Source organism: Pseudophryne corroboree, chromosome 11 (assembly GCF_028390025.1).
Source record: "Pseudophryne corroboree isolate aPseCor3 chromosome 11, aPseCor3.hap2, whole genome shotgun sequence".
Taxonomy (NCBI): domain Eukaryota; kingdom Metazoa; phylum Chordata; class Amphibia; order Anura; family Myobatrachidae; genus Pseudophryne; species Pseudophryne corroboree.
The window spans coordinates 126,847,979-126,869,273 of record NC_086454.1 but is presented as its reverse complement, the minus strand read 5'-3'; the positions used below and the strand labels follow the sequence as shown (position 1 = coordinate 126,869,273).

At 46.9% G+C, this 21,295-nt stretch overlaps 1 protein-coding gene across 4 annotated transcripts in view; it reads right to left on the bottom strand.

Moving 5' to 3' along the window:
• LOC134969091 (lamin tail domain-containing protein 2-like) overlaps positions 1 to 21,295 on the bottom strand; it is a 211,852-nt gene that overhangs the window by 20,163 nt on the left and 170,394 nt on the right. For 3 of the 4 annotated variants that reach the window (XM_063944797.1, XM_063944795.1, XM_063944796.1), the window contains 4 exons: positions 15,320 to 15,506; positions 13,030 to 13,149; positions 4,614 to 4,759; positions 4,109 to 4,215 (listed from right to left, as the gene is read on the bottom strand). In XM_063944797.1, the coding sequence (XP_063800867.1) occupies positions 4,109 to 4,215; positions 4,614 to 4,759; positions 13,030 to 13,149; positions 15,320 to 15,506 (560 nt within the window). The remainder of the gene's footprint in view (positions 1 to 4,108; positions 4,216 to 4,613; positions 4,760 to 13,029; positions 13,150 to 15,319; positions 15,507 to 21,295) is intronic. The other variant, XM_063944798.1, reaches the window with a different exon arrangement.

Below are 21,295 nucleotides of genomic sequence, written 5' to 3'. Positions count from 1 at the left end.
ACTGCGGCCAGCGATCGCCTCAGCCTGGATGTGCAGAGCTAGGGTGGCTTGGTCGGATTCCCTGACTAAAAATATTGATACCCTTGACAGGGACAGTATTTTATTGACTATAGAGCATTTCTATATATGCGAGATGCACAGAGGGATATTTGCACTCTGGCATCATGAATAAACGCGATGTCCATAACTGCCAGAAGATGTTATGGACACGACAGTGGTCAGGTGATGCAGATTCCAAACGGCACAGTATGGCCGTATAAAGGAAGAGGACTTGTTTGGGGTCGGTCCTTCGGACCTGGTGGTCACGGCAACTGCTGGAAAATCCACCGTTTTTTACCCTAAGTCACATCTCTGCAGAAAAAGACACCGTCTTTTCAGCCTCAGTCCTCTCGTCCCTATAAGATCATATCTGCCCAGGGATAGAGGAAAGGGAAGAAGACTGCAGCAGGCAGCCTATTCCCAGGAACAGAAGCGTTTCACCGCGTCTGACAAGTTCTCAGCATGGCGCTGAGACCGTACAGGACCCCTGGATCCTACAAGTAGTATCCCGGGGGTACAGATGGGAATGTCGAGACGTTTCCCCTTCGCAGGCTCCTGAAGTCTGCTTTACCAAGTCTCCCTCCGACAAGGAGGTAGTATGGGAAAAAATTCACAAGCTGTATTCCCAGCAGGTGACAATTAAATTACCCCTCCTACTACAGAAAAGGGGTATTATTCCACACTATATTGTGGTACTGAAGCCAGAAGGCTAGGTGAGACTTATTCTAAAAAATTTTTTTTTGAACACTTACAAAGGTTCAAATTAAGATGAAGTCACTCAGAGCAGTGATAACGAACCAGGAAGAAGGGGACTATATAGTGTCCCGGGACATCAGGGATGCTTACCTCTATGTCCCAAATTTGCCCTTCTCACTAAGGGTACCTCAGGTTCGTGGTGCAGAACTGTCACTATCAGTTTCAGACGCTGCCGTTTGGATTGTCCACGGCACCCCGGGGTCTTTACCAAGGTAATGGCCGAATTGATGATTCTTCTTCGAAGAAAAGGCGTCTAAATTATCCCTTACTTGGACGATCTCCTGATAGGGGCATAGTCCAGGGAACAGTTGGAGGTCGGAGTAGCACTATCTCGGATACTGCTACAATCAGCACGGGTGGATTCTAAATATTCCAAAATCGCAGCTGATCCCGACGACACGTCTGCTGTGCCTAGGGATGATTCTGGACACAGTCCAGAAAAAGGTGTTTCTCCCGGAAGAGAAAGCCAGGGAGTTATCCGAGCAAGTCAGGAACCTCCTAAAAACAGTGCATCATTGCACAAGGGTCCTGGTAAAAATGGTGGCTTCCTACGAAGCAAGTCCATTCGGCAGATTTCACGTAAGAACTTTTCAGTGGGATCTGCTGGACAAATGGTCCGGATCGCATCTTCAGATGCATCAGCGGATAACCCAATATCCAAGGACAAGGGTGTCTCTCCTGTGGTGGTTATAGAGTGCTCATCTTCTAGAGGGCCGCAGATTCGGCATTCAGGATTGGATGCTGGTAACCACGGAGCCCAGCCTGAGAGGCTGGGGAGCAGTCACACAAGGGAAAAATTTCCAGGGAGTGTGATCAAGTATGGAGACTTTTCTCCACATAAATATACTGGAGCTAAGGGTAAATTTATAATGCTCTAAGCTTAGCAAGACCTCTGCTTCAAGGTCAGCCGGTATTGATCCAGTGGGAAAAACATCACGGCAGTCGCCCACGTAAACAGACAGGGCGACACAAGAAGCAGGAGGGCAATGGCAGAAACTGCAAGGACTTTTCGCTGGGCGGAAAATCATGTGATAACACTGTCAGCAGTTTTTCATCCCGGGAATGGAAACTGGGAAGCAGACTTCCTCAGCACGACCTCCACCCGGGAGAGTGGAAACTTCATTGAGAAGTTTTTTCCACATGATTGTAAACCGTTGGAAAATACCAAAGGTGGACATGATGGCGTCCCGTCTGAACAAAAAACGGGACAGGTATTGCGCCAGGTCAAGAGACCCTCAGGCAATAGATGTGGACGTTCTGGTAACACCGTGGGTGTACCAGTCGGTGTATGTGTTCCCTCCTCTGCTTCTCATACCTAAGGTGCTGAGAATTATAAGACGTAGAGGAGTAAGAACTATACTCATGGCTCCGGATTGGCCAAGGAGGACTTGGTACCCGGAACTTCAAGAGATGCTTACAGAGGTCTTATGGCCTCTGCCGCTAAGAAGGGACTTGCTTCAGCAAGTACCATGTCTGTTCCAAGACTTACCGCAGCTGCGTTTGTCGGCATGGAGATGGAAAGCCGGATCCTAAGGGAAAAAAGGCATTCCGGAAGAGGTCATTCCTACCCTGGTCAAAGCCAGAAAGGAGGTGACCGCACAACATTATCACCACGTGTGGCGAAAATATGTTGCGTGGTGTGAGGCCAGGAAGGCCCCACAAAGAAATTTCAACTCGGTCGTTTCCTGCATTTCCTGCAAACAGGAGTGTCTATGGGCCTCAAATTGGGGTCCATTAAGGTTCAAATTCGGCCCTGTAAATTTTCTTCCAGAAAGAATTGGCTTCAGTTCCTGAAGTCCAGAAGTTTGTCACGGGAGTATTGCATATACAAAACCCTTTTTTGTGCCTCCAGTGGCACTGTGGGATCTCAACGTAGTTCTGGGATTCCTCAAATCACATTGGTTTAAAACCAGTCAAATATGTGGATTTGAAGCATCTCACATAAAAAGTGACCATGCTCTTGGCCCTGGCCTGGACCAGGCGAGTGTCAAATTGGTGGTTTTTTCTCAAAAAAGCCCATATCTGTTTGTCCATTCGGACAGGGCAGAGCTGCGGACTCGTCCCCAGTTCTCTCCCTAAGGTGGTGTCAGTGTTTCACCTGAACCAGCTTATTGTGGTGCCTTGCACCTACTAGGGACTTGGAGGACTCCAAGTTGCTAGAAGTTGTCAGGGCCCTGAAAATATGTTCCAGGACAGCTGGAGTCAGAAAATCTGACTCGCTGTTTATACTGTATGCACCCAACAAGTTGGGTGCGCCTGCTTCTAAGCAGTCGATTGCTCGTTGGATTTGTAACACAATTCAACTTGCACATTCTGAGGCAGGCCTGCCACAGTCTAAATCGGTTAAGGCCCATTCCACAAGGAAGGTGGGCTCATCTTGGGCGGCTGCCCGAGAGGTCTCGGCATTACAACTCTGCCGAGCAGCTACGTGGTCAGGGGAGAACACGTTTGTAAATTTCTACAAATTTGATATCCTGGCAAAAGAGGACCTGGAGTTCTCTCATTCGGTGCTGCAGAGTCATCCGCACTCTCCCGCCCGTTTGGGAGCTTTGGTATAATCCCCATGGTCCTTTCAGGAACCCCAGCATCCACTAGGACGATAGAGAAAATAAGAATTTACTTACCGATAATTCTATTTCTCGGAGTCCGTAGTGGATGCTGGGCGCCCATCCCAAGTGCGGATTATCTGCAATACTTGTACATAGTTACAAAAATCGGGTTATTATTGTTGTGAGCCATCTTTTCAGAGGCTCCGCTGTTATCATACTGTTAACTGGGTTTAGATCACAAGTTGTACGGTGTGATTGGTGTGGCTGGTATGAGTCTTACCCGGGATTCAAAATTCCTCCCTTATTGTGTACGCTCGTCCGGGCACAGTACCTAACTGGCTTGGAGGAGGGTCATAGGGGGAGGAGCCAGTGCACACCACCTGATCCTAAAGCTTTACTTTTTTGTGCCCTGTCTCCTGCGGAGCCGCTATTCCCCATGGTCCTTTCAGGAACCCCAGCATCCACTACGGACTCCGAGAAATAGAATTATCGGTAAGTAAATTCTTATTTTTATGTGGATATGGCATTTTCATTGTAATTTATACCAGGGGTGTGGCCTAGCAGGCACAAGGCCACACTCCATTTTTGCACGGGCACCTTCGGCTTGATGTCGGCTCTTTGACGTACCTAACAAGATTTTTTGTCTCTGACTGGTTGGCCACCCCTGGTATACAGTATAGATGCTCTTTAATAATGGTGTTTTACTTGGTGTGCTTTGTTGACTACGTACATTTTATGTAAACTGAGTTCTGTTTATAATGTACCTGAATTCCTGGAGGTCAGCGGGAATTTCTGTCTAATACCAGCTGGATAAAATATACTGTGGGTTATCCTACTGTCAGGATGTGGCATGGCTGGTACATCACAGGTCCTATAGTAAATATATTTAGACTATTTAGATTTGGCTGGAATTAAAGCCTGACATAGCAAAAATGGATATATGTGCTCATAAGTCTTATTGCTTATTTTCAACCCAGCTGTGCAGTTACATACGCTATGCCAAAATATGACATCTAATGTGGGGAAGGTATTTCAAGCCCAAGGCAGTACTCTTGGAAAACAGTGTTTATACTGTAAAAAGTCTGCCAAAATGCACAACGTTGACATTATGACATGTTCACCTTGCGCATGTCACATGTTGACGTAATATCCATGTCAACATTCTGAACCACACCAGACCAAAATTCTAATCAGTTTGACTGTAAAGACAAGTAGGGAAAATCTTTCAAGGCAAATTGCAGATAATAGTTGTGTCTATGAAAGGATTACCTGGGAGGTGCAGGTGGTGCGGAGTTGGACTTAGACAGGTTTTGTTCCATCATGGGCCTTCGTATGACTGTTTGATTTTGAGATATACTCAGTCTAGCAGTGGTATACAAACAGGGTGACCCATCAGGCTTATATGAGGCTACAGGCTGAAAACCGAGAGAAAGGGAACATTTGTAAAATAATAAAGTTCTGAAATGCAGTAATACGATAAAAGTCTAGAAAGTTCCAGCAAAAATCCATTTGGTTTCTCCAATAACTGGCTAAATTTTATTATACATCATTATATAAAGCCACCACTTTTCAACTGTTTCAGTCGCTCAATTTAAAGAGGCAGTTATATTCACTATGAATCCAACAGTGTTTTGTATTGAATATAATTGTCCCGTTCAATCCAGTGGTCAAGACTGCTGAAGTTGCGGCTTTCAGAAGTGCCACAAATTAACGTTAGGTCTTACTAATGCTAAACAGCAGAGCAAACTGGCTGTGTGCTGTACCATAATTCTCAAGGAGCAGATTATACATGCAAACACACATTAAACGCTTTATTTACTAATATGGAATGCAGGGTAAACAGCAATTTGAATATTTGCAAATCTATAGTTTTATGCACTGTTAGTAAACACCACAAACCTAGAAAACTCACTTCGCTTGGACACCTTTGTATTTATGCCCCAGAAAGCAGAGGTACTATCTCTATCTTCTATTCATTGTTGGCTGCTCCACCTACTTAGTTTAAAAAAACGTTCAAACAAAACTGAGAACAAGACCTCTGGATTAGTGTAGAGAAAGAAGTGTGGGCAGATGTTAGGCAATGGGTGGCTTTAACCCAGAGCCGTAACTAGACTTTTTGGTGCCCTGTGCCAGAGAGAGAATTGACGCCCCCCCCTTCCCCCCTATTTTTCCAATAGGGACATAAGGTGCATGCCTTGTGGGGAAGGTGCATGACAAGATTGATCCCAGAGAAAGCCCATGCTATGATGCCCCTTCTCACATATATATGTATTACACACATTTATAGACCACTGCAAGAAAATGGATTTGGACACTAATCCTCCTTATTCCACATTCATGTACTTAACTTGACAGCTTGTTGTTATTCAGTTACAATACCCTTTATTAAATAACACATTTCAATATACTGCCATACCCAGGATTCAAACCTACAAACTTTTGAATTCTAATCAAACTCCCTACTCATTGAGATATTTCATCTAGCATAAAAACTATGAACACTATACAGTGTGATTCAAAAGTCGTAGTAGTAGTATTATTACATTTTATTTATAAGGCGTCACAAGTGTTTCGCAGCGCCATACAAAGGACATTACAGGGATACAAAACTTAGCATTACAGTAAATAAATAACAAAAATAGAGTACAGGTAACAAAGAGCACCACAATTCTCAAAACATAATACAGCTAAGATGTAAGTAGCGAGGGAGTAATCATCGTACTACTTGGGGCTGGCGGCCATCGATAGAGATGAGCCTTTAACAGCAGGAGAAAAAGCGTGTAAAGATGGTCGCTGAGTAGGAGAGAGCTGCGAGTGAAATTTGTCGAGAAGAGGGCTTTGACAACAAGAGGAAAGGGCCCTGCTCTGAAGAGCTAACAATCTAGTGGGAAGGGGCGACAGACAAATGACATGAGGTGCAAGCAAGCCTGATGGCAGTATGTAAGCAAAGCAGAGATGTTCAAGGCATGAGGCAGGGGGATGGAGGAGCAGCCTCAGGACTAGGTTATGCATTGGAAGGGTACACCCTTTTGTTTAAAAAAAAAAAAACTGCAGGAAATGGGAAAACTTAATACTCCAGTGAGGTATGTCTCTAATCCACACTCATTATTCCCCCCCCCACGCCCCCCCATTCTCGATTGAAGGACTTTCTTCGGGCTGCACCCACTTTGTGAAATGTCCTCCCAAGCACAATATGGCCAATATAGATATAGCTTTTCGATTCTGACTGTATAGTCAAAATTGCGAGGAGAGTTAGTGAATACCTCAAGGTGTTAGACACCTTGCAATCCCGATTCGATCCTGAAGCGCAGTCCCGCAGGATCGGTATCGCAAGGCTAGATAGACTGTGCAGGCAAGTCAATCTTGACTATGTACTGTACTATTTAGTACAGAGCATAGTCAAAATTGTCACTTAGTCAAAATCACACATAGCCAATATTGCATAGTCCATATCGAAGATAGCCAAAATCTCACCATGTGTATGCACCTTAAGACTCTCCCACAATAAGACTCTCCTCTAGTCTCCAAACCTTAAAGTGTTCCATGAAAACTCACCTCTTCAGGCTTCGGCTTCGTCCACATAACCTTCGTAAACTTTCCTATCCAATTACATCCCCACTGTAGAGTCCACTCATATCCTCACTATTTTTCTCGTTCTTCACTTTTCGATCCCCCTGACCCCAGGCCAACATTGCTGTGTGACCATATCATACAGCCCACTAAGAACCTTTGCAATCTGATGGACCTTTATGCAATATATAACACCTATCCTTGTGTATCAATGCCTATTTCTCTAACGTCCTAGTGGATGCTGGGACTCCGTCAGGACCATAGGAATAGCGGGCTCCGCAGGAGACAGGGCACATCTAAATAAAGCTTTTAGGATCACATGGTGCGTACTGGCTCCTCCCCCTATGACCCTCCTCCAAGCCTCAGTTAGGTTTTTGTGCCCGTCCGAGAAGGGTGCAATCTAGGTGGCTCTCCTAAAGAGCTGCTTAGAAAAAGTTTTTTTAGGTTTAAATCTCAGTGAATCCTGCTGGCAACAGGATCACTGCATCGAGGGACTTAGGGGAGAGATTTCCAACTCACCTGCGTGCAGGATGGATTGGAGTCTTAGGCTACTGGACACTTAGCTCCAGAGGGAGTCGGAACACAGGTCCTCCTGGGGTTCGTCCCGGAGCCGCGCCGCCGATCCCCCTTACAGACGCTGAAGACGGAGGTCCGGAAAGCAGGCGGCAGAAGACTCCTCAGTCTTCATGAAGGTAGCGCACAGCACTGCAGCTGTGCGCCATTGTTGCTACACGTCTCACTGATTCAGTCACGGAGGGTGCAGGGCGCTGCTGGGGGCGCCCTGGGCAGCAATATTAAATACCTTTAGTGGCAAAATAAATACATCACATATAGCCATTAAGGCTATATGTATGTATTTAACCCAGGCCAGTTTTCTTAAAACCCGGGAGAAAAGCCCGCCGAAAAAGGGGCGGAGCTTATTCTCCTCAGCACTCAGCGCCATTTTCCTGCTCAGCTCCGCTGGTGAGGAAGGCTCCCAGGACTCTCCCCTGCACTGCACTACAGAAACAGGGTAACAAAGAGAAGGGGGGCATAATTTGGCGATATTGATATATTAAAAGCGCTTATATCAAAAACAACACCTTCTAGGGTTGTTTATATACATTTATAGCGCTTTTGGTGTGTGCTGGCAAACTCTCCCTCTGTCTCCCCAAAGGGCTAAGAGGGTCCTGTCTTCGATTAGAGCATTCCCTGTGTGGCTGCTGTGTGTCGGTACGTGTGTGTCGACATGTATGAGGACGATGTTGGTGTGGAGGCAGAGCAATTGCCGGTAATGGTGATGTCACCCCCTAGGGAGTCGACACCGGAATGGATGGCTTTAGTTATGGAATTACGTGATAATGTTAGCACATTACAAAAGTCAGTTGACGAAATGAGACGGCCGGAAAACCAGTTAGTACCGGCTCAGGCGTCTCAGACACCGTCAGGGGCTGTAAAACGTCCCTTACCTCAGTCAGTCGACACGGGTACCGACACAGATGAATCTAGTGTCGACGGTGAAGAAACAAACGTATTTTCCAATAGGGCCACACGTTATATGATCACGGCAATGAAGGAGGCTTTGCAGATCTCTGATACTGCTGGTACCTCAAAAAGGGGTATTATGTGGGGGGTGAAAAAACTACCTGTAGCTTTTCCAGAATCAGAGGAATTGAATGACGTGTGTGACGAAGCGTGGGTTAACCCAGATAGAAAACTGCTAATTTCCAAGAAGTTATTGGCATTATACCCTTTCCCACCAGAGGTTAGGGCGCGCTGGGAAACACCCCCTAGGGTGGATAAGGCGCTCACACGTTTATCAAAGCAAGTGGCGTTGCCGTCTCCTGATACGGCCGCCCTCAAGGATCCAGCAGATAGGAGGCTGGAAACTACACTGAAGAGTATATACACACATACTGGTGTTATACTGCGACCGGCAGTAGCCTCAGCCTGGATGTGCAGTGCTGGGGTAGTGTGGTTGGATTCTCTGACTGAAAATATTGATACCCTGGATAGGGACAGTATTTTATTGACTCTAGAGCAATTAAAGGATGCTTTTCTTTATATGCGAGATGCTCAGAGGGATATTTGTACTCTAGCATCAAGAGTAAGCGCGATGTCCATATCTGCCAGAAGAAGTTTATGGACGCGACAGTGGTCAGGTGATGCGGATTCCAAAAGGCATATGGAAGTATTGCCATATAAAGGAGAGGAATTATTTGGGGTCGGTCTTTCGGACCTGGTGGCCACGGCAACTGCCGGCAAATCCACTTTTTTACCTCAGACCCCCTCCCAACAGAAAAAGACACCGTCTTTTCAGCCGCAGTCCTTTCGCTCCTATAAAAACAAGCGACCAAAAGGACAGTCTTATCTGCCGCGAGGCAGAGGAAAGGGTAAGAGAGGGCAGCAAGCAGCCCCTGCCCAGGACCAGAAGCCCGCCCCGGGTTCTACAAAGCCATCAGCATGACGCTGGGGCTTTACAAGCGGACTCAGGAGCGGTGGGGGGTCGACTCAAGATTTTCAGCAATCAGTGGGCTCGCTCACAAGTGGACCCGTGGATCCTGCAGATAATATCTCAGGGTTACATGTTGGAGTTCGAAAGGTCTCCCCCTCGCCGGTTCCTAAAGTCTGCTTTACCAACGTCTCCCTCAGAAAGGACGTCGGTTTTGGAAGCCATTCACAAGCTGTATTCTCAGCAGGTGATAGTCAAGGTACCCCTCCTACAACAGGGAAAGGGGTATTATTCCACACTATTTGTGGTACCGAAGCCGGACGGTTCGGTAAGACCTATTCTAAACCTGAAATCCTTGAACCTGTACATACAGAAATTCAAGTTCAAGATGGAGTCACTCAGAGCAGTGATAGCGAATCTGGAAGAAGGGGACTTCATGGTGTCCCTGGACATAAAGGATGCTTATCTGCATGTCCCAATTTACCCCTCACACCAAGGGTATCTCAGGTTCGTGATACAAGACTGTCATTATCAGTTTCAAACGCTGCCGTTTGGTTTGTCCACGGCCCCTCGGGTCTTTACCAAGGTAATGACCGAAATGATGGTTCTTCTACGAAGAAAAGGCGTATTAATTATCCCTTACTTGGACGATCTCCTGATAAGGGCAAAGTCCAGAGAACAGCTGGAAGTCGGTGTAGCACTAACCCAGGTAGTGCTTCAGCAACACGGGTGGATTCTGAATCTTCCAAAATCTCAATTGACCCCGACAACTCGTCTGCTGTTCCTGGGAATGATTCTGGACACGGTTCAGAAAAAGGTGTTTCTCCCGGAGGAGAAAGCAAGGGAGTTATCCGAACTTGTCAGGAACCTCCTAAAACCAGGAACTGTGTCAGTACATCAATGCACAAGAGTCCTGGGAAAGATGGTGGCTTCTTACGAAGCGATTCCATTCGGCAGATTCCATGCACGGACATTTCAGTGGGATCTGCTGGACAAATGGTCCGGATCGCATCTGCACATGCATCAGCGGATAACACTGTCACCAAGAACAAGGTTGTCTCTCCTGTGGTGGTTGCAGAGTGCCCATCTGTTAGAGGGCCGCAGATTCGGCATACAGGACTGGGTCCTGGTGACTACGGATGCCAGCCTACGAGGCTGGGGAGCAGTCACACAGGGAAGAAACTTCCAGGGCGTGTGGTCAAACCTGGAGACGTCCCTTCACATAAATATACTGGAGCTAAGAGCGATCTACAATGCTCTAAGCCTGGCAAAATCGCTGCTTCAGGGTCAGCCGGTGTTGATCCAGTCGGACAACATCACGGCAGTCGCCCACGTAAACCGACAAGGCGGCACGAGAAGCAGAAGAGCAATGACAGAAGCTGCAAGGATTCTGCGCTGGGCGGAGAATCATGTCATAGCACTGTCAGCAGTGTTCATCCCGGGAGTGGACAACTGGGAAGCAGACTTCCTCAGCAGACACGACCTTCACCCGGGAGAGTGGGGACTTCATCCAGAAGTCTTCCACATGATTGTGAACCGTTGGGAAAGACCAAAGGTGGACATGATGGCGTCTCGCCTCAACAAAAAATTGGACAGATATTGCGCCAGGTCAAGAGACCCTCAGGCAATAGCTGTGGACGCTCTGGTAACACCGTGGGTGTACCAGTCAGTGTATGTGTTCCCTCCTCTGCCTCTCATACCAAAGGTACTGAGAATTATACGGAAAAGAGGAGTAAGAACAATACTGGTGGCTCCGGACTGGCCAAGAAGAACTTGGTATCCGAAACTTCAAGAGATGCTCACGGAGGATCCATGGCCTCTACCTCTAAGAAGGGATCTGCTTCAGCAGGGACCTTGTATGTTCCAAGACTTACCGCGTCTGCGTTTGACGGCATGGCGGTTGAACGCCGGATTCTAAAAGAAAAGGGCATTCCAGAGGAAGTTATTCCTACCTTGATTAAGGCTAGAAAGGAAGTGACTGTACAACATTATCACCGCATTTGGCGAAAATATGTTGCGTGGTGTGAGGCCAAGAAGGCTCCAACGGAAGAATTTCAATTGGGTCGATTCTTACATTTCCTGCAAGCAGGATTGTCTATGGGCCTAAAATTGGGGTCCATTAAAGTTCAAATTTCGGCCTTATCAATCTTCTTCCAGAAGGAATTGGCATCAGTGCCTGAAGTACAAACTTTTGTCAAAGGTGTACTACATATACAACCCCCAATAGTGCCTCCAGTGGCACCGTGGGATTTGAACGTAGTTTTGAATTTTCTCAAATCTCATTGGTTTGAGCCTCTAAAATCGGTAGATTTAAAATACCTTACATGGAAGGTAACCATGCTATTGGCCCTGGCTTCAGCCAGGAGAGTTTCAGAGTTGGCGGCTTTATCATACAAAAGCCCATATCTGATTTTCCATTCGGACAGGGCAGAACTGCGGACACGTCCTCATTTTCTCCCTAAGGTGGTTTCGGCTTTTCACTTGAACCAGCCTATTGTGGTGCCTGCGGCTACTAGCGACTTGGAGGACTCCAAGTTACTGGACGTTGTCAGAGCATTAAAAATATATATTTCAAGGACAGCTGGAGTCAGAAAATCTGACTCGTTGTTTATATTGTATGCACCCAACAAGATGGGTGCTCCTGCGTCTAAACAGACGATTGCACGTTGGATCTGTAGCACAATCCAACTTGCACATTCTGTGGCAGGCCTGCCACAGCCTAAATCTGTAAAGGCCCACTCCACAAGGAAAGTGGGCTCATCTTGGGCGGCTGCCCGAGGGGTCTCGGCATTACAACTTTGCCGAGCAGCTACGTGGTCAGGGGAGAACACGTTTGTAAAATTTTACAAATTTGATACTCTGGCTAAGGAGGACCTGGAGTTCTCTCATTCGGTGCTGCAGAGTCATCCGCACTCTCCCGCCCGTTTGGGAGCTTTGGTATAATCCCCATGGTCCTGACGGAGTCCCAGCATCCACTAGGACGTTAGAGAAAATAAGAATTTACTTACCGATAATTCTATTTCTCATAGTCCGTAGTGGATGCTGGGCGCCCATCCCAAGTGCGGATTGTCTGCAATACTTGTACATAGTTATTGTTACAAAGATCGGGTTATTACTATTGTTGTGAGCCATCTTTTCAGAGGCTACTTCGTTTTTTGTTATCATACTGTTAACTGGGTTCAGATCACAAGTTGTACGGTGTGATTGGTGTGGCTGGTATGAGTCTTACCCGGGATTCAAGATCCTTCCTTATTGTGTACGCTCGTCCGGGCACAGTACCTAACTGAGGCTTGGAGGAGGGTCATAGGGGGAGGAGCCAGTACGCACCATGTGATCCTAAAAGCTTTATTTAGATGTGCCCTGTCTCCTGCGGAGCCCGCTATTCCTATGGTCCTGACGGAGTCCCAGCATCCACTACGGACTATGAGAAATAGAATTATCGGTAAGTAAATTCTTATTTTCCCTATAGCTTCTAAGCTTGCGAGCAGGGCCTTTCTACCTCTATGACTGTCTGTTATTACCCCGTCTTGTTTTTTCGCTGTTGATTGCATTTGTTTTGTTTTATGTTATCACTGTTGCCAATTGTAAAGCACAACGGAATTTGCTGCACTATATAAGAAACTGTTAAAATTAATAATAATAATAATTCATACTTGGATATCAATAATTCTCTATTCACCCTACCTGATTATTTGGGCGTGACAGGACAGTAATGCATTGTGGATCAGTCCGGAAGTAAGCACGTCCTTTCCACACTAAATCTGTTGGTGGGTGATGGGAGATCTTTGCTGCAGAAGTCCAAATCTAAACAAAATAAATAAAAACATACCTTAATCATAACTTTTGAACACTATCTTCAGAATTTGATTTCCTTCAAAATACTGAACGCAGGAATCGCTCCTCACCACTATAGATATGGGCACTTGGTGATTGTATCATCTGGTTTAAGGCCTACATTCATCAAATTCCTTTCCTACATAAAATATTATAATACATATACTCTACATAATAATAATTGTAGTAAGAGGGATGTGTTAAGAAAGTGGTGGACTTGGGGCTATAATCACATTCGAAAGCTCCCAAACACCATTACAAAATAGAATGGATACCGTATTTTTCGGACCATAAGACGCACCTGACCATAAGACGCACCTAGTTTTTAGAGTAGGAAAACTGGGAAAAAAATATTCTGACCTCTAAGAGATATTTCTGTGATTTCTCAGACTCAAGAATACAGTGCAGCCTTCTGTCAGAGCCAGCATACACAGACACACACACACACACACACACACACACACACACACACACACACACACACACACACATCAGAGCCAGCATACACACACACACACTGACAATACCAGTGGTTCCCTGCGTCTCCTGAGAAGGGAGGAGGTGGGGGGGAGCGGGGGAGTCACATGACGCCGGCTCTACTGCTGAGATGTGGCCGCTCTGCGCTCTGCTGATGACGGCACAGCAGCAGCAGCAGCATCCAGGACCCGCCGCTACCCGCTGGCCGCCGCTACCCGACAGTACCAGTGGTTCCCTGCTCTCCTGAGGAGGGAGGAGGTATGGGGGAACGGGGGAGTTACACGACGCCGGCTCTGCTGCTGAGATGTGGCCGCTCTGCTGATGACGGCGCAGCAGTAGCATCCAGGACCCGCCGCTACCCGCCAGCCTCCGCTACCCGCCGGCCGCCGCCACTACCCGCAAACGTCTTATTCGCTCCATAAGACGCACATACTTTTCCCCCCACATTTTTGGGGAGAAAAAGTGCGTCTCATGGTCCGAAAAATACGGTAATTTGTATTTAATTATATCAGGAAGGCATTAACCAGACCAGAAAACATATCAGACTACACTGGGATATGGTTCGTTACATGTATATAATTTGAGGAGGTAAGGCCAGATGTGGATAGGACAGGAGCAACTGTAGGTAACTGTTAGGTCTATTTTCATAGTTTGAATTGGGTTTATTGAGCATGGCTTGGAATTATTCTATTATCATCATCATCATCCTCATGTCAGATTTAAATTAGCGTAGTATTAGTGAAGTAATTAACCATAAGACTAGGGTTTGTGCACAGTGACAAGCCGTTTTGATCCACCTTTGCTGCATTCCATTTTTTGGGGCGTTTAGAAAAAGGAGAAGCAGAAGGTCACATGGAGCGATCATCAATGAAGAAATATGCTTATGTTGAAAACAGGTTTTCAACACAATATGTATAAGCTACTTTCCACTGTGTTGTCCTAATATTAATATAGTAATTTACAATATGATATGATCAGCAGGTGGCCCTGGAGTGGCACTAGGGATTAGACAGTGTGGGAAGCAGGTCTAGGTCAGAACTTGACTTGTATTTGACGTGGGGTATTTAATCCTAAATGACTCGTGATCCCTATGGTCAAGGCTCCTTACTTAATTTCATTAAGTATAATGCAACATTAACTTTTGTATTATGTCTTTAATTGTTTATTTAATACCAATGTCAATAGTTTGTGTAAAACATTGGAGAGTTCCAGTAACTACACTTTTTCTGTATGTTAGTCAAATATGAAATATGGGCATGATCTCAAAACCATAACAAATCTAAAGAATGTATAGAAAAAACGCATATTTAGCACAATATAGTGACAAGACCTACTAATCTAATCAAGCACAAAAAAAAATGATGAGGAAGGCCTCACGTAAGCTTATGAGGGACACATGTTTTGGTCATTCAGCTTCATGCCTGCCGGGCTGGATCTGTCCGATTTAGTCATCTACATGTGTAGCCATATTTGCCACTGATTTAAATGATTAAACCAAACAACCAGATCACCGTGTGTGTAGGCAACGTTACATCGCATTGCTATGATGCATAATATGATCAAGTCCAAAAAAACTTTTTGAATTACATGTAGAACAAATCAAATGACCCAACTGTCACTCCAAATCATGCAGTGTGATAAGTGTACATAGCTGTCTCCTTACCGTGATGTGCTGCAGAGGAGGAACAAGCAGATTCTGTGGGAAGCGATACATAGACACTACATGTCCAGCTTCCAGCTGCCGCAGGATATAGCCACCTATATCAACAGTTTGCTGCTGGGAAGTGTTCAGTATTCGGATGAAGTAACCTAAAGAGTTAACTTCAACAATCTTTAGAGGACAAAGGAAGCTGCATGAGAAAGAGTTGTAATTTAATTAAGATTAGAAATAGCATTAATCTATTAATGCCCAAATACTGTTTATGATAATACCACATTTATGCAATCCATTAATCCCTCTGGCAATACTTTCTATATTACATAGTCCAATCAAGTGAATGTTCTATTTTGGGATCCGGTCTGAAGATCGACAGTGTCTAGGTCGACAATGTTTAGGTCGACCACTATAGGTCGACAGTCACTAGGTCGACATGGATGGAAGGTCGACATGGTTCTAGGTCGACATGTGCTAGGTCGACAGGTCCAAAGGTCGACATGAGTTTTTCACATTTTTTTTATTTTTTTGAATTTTTTCATACTTAACGATCCACGTGGACTACGATTGGAACGGTAAAGTGTGCCGAGCGAAGCGGTAGCGGAGCGAAGGCACCATGCCCGAAGCATGGCGAGCGTAGCGAGCAATGCGAGGGGACGCGGTGCACTAATTTGGGATCCCGGTCACTCTACGAAGAAAACGACACCCAATTTTTTTTTTCCTCATGTCAACCTTTAGACCTGTCGACCTAGCACATGTCGATCTATAAACCCTGTCGACCATCCATCCATGTCGACCTAGTGACTGTCGACCTATAGTGGTCGACCTAAACATTGTCGACCTAGATACTGTCGATAAAACTAACCACACCCTTCTATTTCTCTAACGTCCTAGTGGATGCTGGGCACTCCGAAAGGACCATGGGGAATAGCGGCTCCGCAGGAGACTGGGCACAACTAAAAGAAAGCTTTTAGACTACCTGGTGTGCACTGGCTCCTCCCACTATGACCCTCCTCCAAGCCTCAGTTAGATTTCTGTGCCCGGCCGAGCTGGATGCACACTAGGGGCTCTCCTGAGCTCCTAGAAGGAAAGTTTATTTTAGGTTTTTTATTTTACAGTGAGACCTGCTGGCAACAGGCTCACTGCATCGAGGGACTAAGGGGAGAAGAAGCGAACCTACCTGCTTGCAGCTAGCTTGGGCTTCTTAGGCTACTGGACACCATTAGCTCCAGAGGGATCGACCGCATGGAACTGGCCTTGGTGTTCATTCCCGGAGCCGCGCCGCCGTCCCCCTTACAGAGCCAGAAGCAAGAAGAGGTCCGGAAAATCGGCGGCAGAAGACATCAGTCTTCACCAAGGTAGCGCACAGCACTGCAGCTGTGCGCCATTGCTCCTCATGCACACTTCACACTCCGGTCACTGAGGGTGCAGGGCGCTGGGGGGGGCGCCCTGAGCAGCAATAAAAACACCTTGGCTGGCAAATATATCACAATATATAGCCCCAGAGGCTATATATGTGATAAATACCCCTGCCAGAATCCCTAAAAAAGCGGGAGAAAAGTCATCGAAAAAGGGGCGGAGCTATCTCCCTCAGCACACTGGCGCCATTTTCTCTTCACAGTGCAGCTGGAAGACAGCTCCCCAGGCTCTCCCCTGTAGTTTGCAAGGCTCAAAGGGTTAAAAAGAGAGGGGGGGCACTAAATTTAGGCGCAATATTGTATATACAAGCAGCTATTGGGAAAAATTCACTCAATATAGTGTTAATCCCTAAATTATATAGCGCTCTGGTGTGTGCTGGCATACTCTCTCTCTGTCTCCCCAAAGGGCTGTGTGGGGTCCTGTCCTCAGTCAGAGCATTCCCTGTGTGTGTGCGGTGTGTCGATACGGCTGTGTCGACATGTTTCATGAGGAGGCTTATGTGATGGCAGAGCAGATGCCGATAAATGTGATGTCGCCCCCTGTGGGGCTGACACCAGAGTGGATGGATAGGTGGAAGGTATAAACCGACAGTGTCAACTCCTTACATAAAAGGCTGGATGACGTAACAGCTATGGGACAGCCGGCTTCTCAGCCCGCGCCTGCCCAGGCGTCTCAAAGGCCATCAGGGGCTCAAAAACGCCCGCTCCCTCAGATGGCAGACACAGATGTCGACACGGAGTCTGACTCCAGTGTCGACGAGGTTGAGACATATACACAATCCACTAGGAACATCCGTTACATGATCCCGGCAATAAAAAATGTGTTACACATTTCTGACATTAACCCAAGTACCACTAAAAAAGGGTTTTATGTTTGGGGAGAAAAAGCAGGCAGTGTTTTGTTCCCCCATCAAATGAGTGAATGAAGTGTGAAAAAGCGTGGGTTCCCCCGATAAGAAACTGGTAATTTCTAAAAAGTTACTGATGGCGTACCCTTTCCCGCCAGAGGATAAGTTACGCTGGGAGATATCCCCTAGGGTGGATAAGGCGCTCACACGTTTTTCAAAAAAGGTGGCACTGCCGTCTTAGGATACGGCCACTTTGAAGGTACCTGCTGATAAAAAGCAGGAGGCTATCCTGAAGTCTGTAACTATTTACACACTCAGGTACTAGACTGAGACCTGCAGCTAGTGCTGCTGCAGCGTGGTCTGTAACTCTGTCAAACAGGGATACTATTTTGCGAACATAAGACGTCGTCTTATATATGAGGGATGCACAGAGGGATATTTTGCCGGCTGGCATCCAGAATTAATGCAATGTCCATTCTGTCAGGAGGGTATTAGAGACCCGACACTGGACAGGTGATGCTGACTTTAAAAGGCACATAGAGCCTTATAAGGGTGAGGAATTGTTTTGGGATGGTCTCTGGGACCTCGTATCCACAGCAACAGCTGGGAAGAAATTTTTTTTACCTCAGGTTTCCTCACAGCCTAAGAAAGCACTGTATTATCAGGTACAGTCCTTTAGGCTTCAGAAAAGCAAGCGGGTAAAAGGCGCTTCCTTTCTGCACAGAGACGAGGGAAGAGGGAAAAAGCTGCACCAGTCAGCCAGTTCCCAGAATCAAAATTCTTCCCCCGCTTCCTCTGAGTTCACCGCATGACGCGGGGGCTCCACAGGCGTAGCCAGGTACGGTGGGGGGCCGCCTCAAAAATTTCAGCGATCAGTGGGCTCGCTCACAGGTGGGTCCCTGGATCCTTCAAGTAGTATCTCAGGGGTACAAGCTGGAATTCGAGGTGTCTCCCCCCCGCCGTTTCCTCAAATCTGCCTTGCCGACAACTCCCTCAGGCAGGGAGGCTGTGCTAGAGGCAATTCACAAGCTGTATTCCCAGCAGGTGATAGTCAAGGTGCCCCTACTTCAACAAGGACGGGGTTACTATTCCACACTGTTTGTGCTACCGAAACCGGACGGTTCGGTGAGACCCATTTTAAATTTGAAATCCTTGAACACATACATAAAAAAATTCAAGTTCAAGATGGAATCGCTCAGGGCGGTTATTGCAAGCCTGGAGGAGGGGGATTACATGGTATCCCTGGACATCAAGGAGGCTTACCTACATGTTCCCATTTACCATCCTCACCAGGAGTACCTCAGATTTGTGGTACAGGATTGCCATTACCAATTCCAAACACTGCCGTTTGGACTGTCCACGGCACCGAGGGTCTTTACCAAGGTAATGGCAGAAACGATGATACTCCTTCGAAAAAGGGAGTTTTAATTATCCCGTACTTGGACGATCTCCTTATAAAGGCGAGGTCCAAGGAGCAGTTGTTGGTCGGAGTAGCACTATCTCGGGAAGTGCTACAACAGCACGGATGGATTCTATACATTCTAAAGTCACAGCTGGTTCCTACCACACGCCTACTGTTCCTGGGGATGGTTCTGGACACAGAACAGAAAAAAGTGTTTCTCCCGCAGGAGAAAGCCAAGGAGCTGTCATCTCTAGTCAGAGACCTCCTGAAACCAAAACAGGTATCGGTGCATCACTGCACACGAGTCCTGGGAAAAATGGTAGCTTCTTACGAAGCAAAATTCCATTCGGCAGGTTCCATGCAAGAACCTTTCAGTGGGACCTCTTGGACAAGTGGTCGGGATCGCATCTTCAGATGCATCGGCTGATAACCCTGTCTCCAAGGACCAGGGTATCTCTACTGTGGTGGCTGCAGAGTGCTCATCTTCAAGAGGGCCGCAGATTCGGCATACAGGACTGGGTCCTGGTAACCACGGATGCCAGCCTTCGAGGCTGGGGGGCAGTCACACAGGGAAGAAATTTCCAAGGACTTTGGTCAAGTCAGGAGTCGTCCCTACACATAAATATTCTGGAACTGAGGGCCATTTACAATGCCCTAAGTCTGGCAAGGCCTCTGCTTCAAAACCAGCCGGTACTGATCCAATCAGACAACATCACGGCAGTCGCCCATGTAAACCGACAGGGCGGCACAAGAAGCAGGATGGCGATGGCAGAAGCCACAAGGATTCTCCGATGGGCGGAAAATCACGTCTTAGCACTGTCAGCAGTGTTCATTCCGGGAGTGGACAACTGGGAAGCAGACTTCCTCAGCAGACACGACCTACACCCTGGAGAGTGGGGACTTCATCCAGAAGTCTGCCAACTGTTGGTAAACCGTTGGGAAAGGCCACAGGTGGACATGATGGCGTCCCGCCTAAACAAAAAACTAGATATTGCGCCAGGTCAAGGGACCCTCAGGCAATAGCTGTGGATGCTCTAGTGACACCGTGGGTGTACCAGTCGGTTTATGTATTCCCTCCTCTGCCTCTCATACCAAAGGTACTGAGAATAATAAGAAAACGAGGAGTAAGAACGATACTCGTGGTTCCGGATGGGCCAAGAAGAGCTTGGTACCCAGAACTTCAAGAAATGATATCAGAGGAACCATGGCCTCTACCGCTCAGACAGGATCTGCTACAGCAGGGGCCCTGTCTGTTCCAAGACTTACCGCGGCTGCGTTTGACGGCATGGCGGTTGAATTCCGGATCCTAAAGGAAAAGGGCATTCCGGAGGAAGTCATTCCTACGCTGATAAAAGCCAGGAAAGAAGTAACCGCAAACCATTATCACCGTATTTGGCGAAAATATGTTGCGTGGTGTGAGGCCAGGAAGGCCCCAACAGAGGAATTTCAGCTGGGTCGTTTCCTGCACTTCCTACAGTCAGGAGTGACTATGGGCCTAAACTTGGGTTCCATTAAGGTCCAGATTTCGGCTCTGTCGATTTTCTTCCAGAAAGAACTGGCTTCACTGCCTGGAGTTCAGACATTTGTAAAGGGAGTGCTACATATTCAGCCCCCTTTTGTGCCTCCTGTGGCACCTTGGGATCTCAACGTGGTGTTGAGCTTCCTAAAATCACATTGGTTTGAGCCACTTAAAACTGTGGATTTGAAATATCTCACGTGGAAAGTGGTCATGTTGTTGGCCTTGGCTTCGGCCAGGCGTGTGTCCGAATGGGCGGCTTTGTCATGTAAAAGCCCTTATCTGATTTTCCATATGGATAGGGCAGAATTGAGGACTCGTCCCCAGTTTCTCCCTAAGGTGGTATCAGCTTTTCACTTGAACCAACCTATTGTAGTGCCTGCGGCTACTAGGGACTTGGAAGATTCCAAGTTACTGGACGTAGTCAGGGCCTTAAAAAATTATATTTCCAGGACGGCTGGAGTCAGGAAAACTGACTCGCTTTTTATCCTGTAGGCACCCAACAAAATAGGTGCTCCTGCTTCTAAGCAGACTATTGCTCGCTGAATTTGTAGCACAATTCAGCTGGAGCATTCTGCGGCTGGATTGCCGCATCCTAAATCAGTAAAAGCCCATTCCACGAGGAAGGTGGGCTCATCTTGGGCGGCTGCCCGAGGGGTCTCGGCTTTACAACTTTGCCGAGCTGCAACTTGGTCAGGGGCAAACACGTTTGCTAAATTCTACAAATTTGATACCCTGGCTGAGGAGGACCTTGAGTTCTCTCATTCGGTGCTGCAGAGTCATCCGCACTCTCCCGCCCGT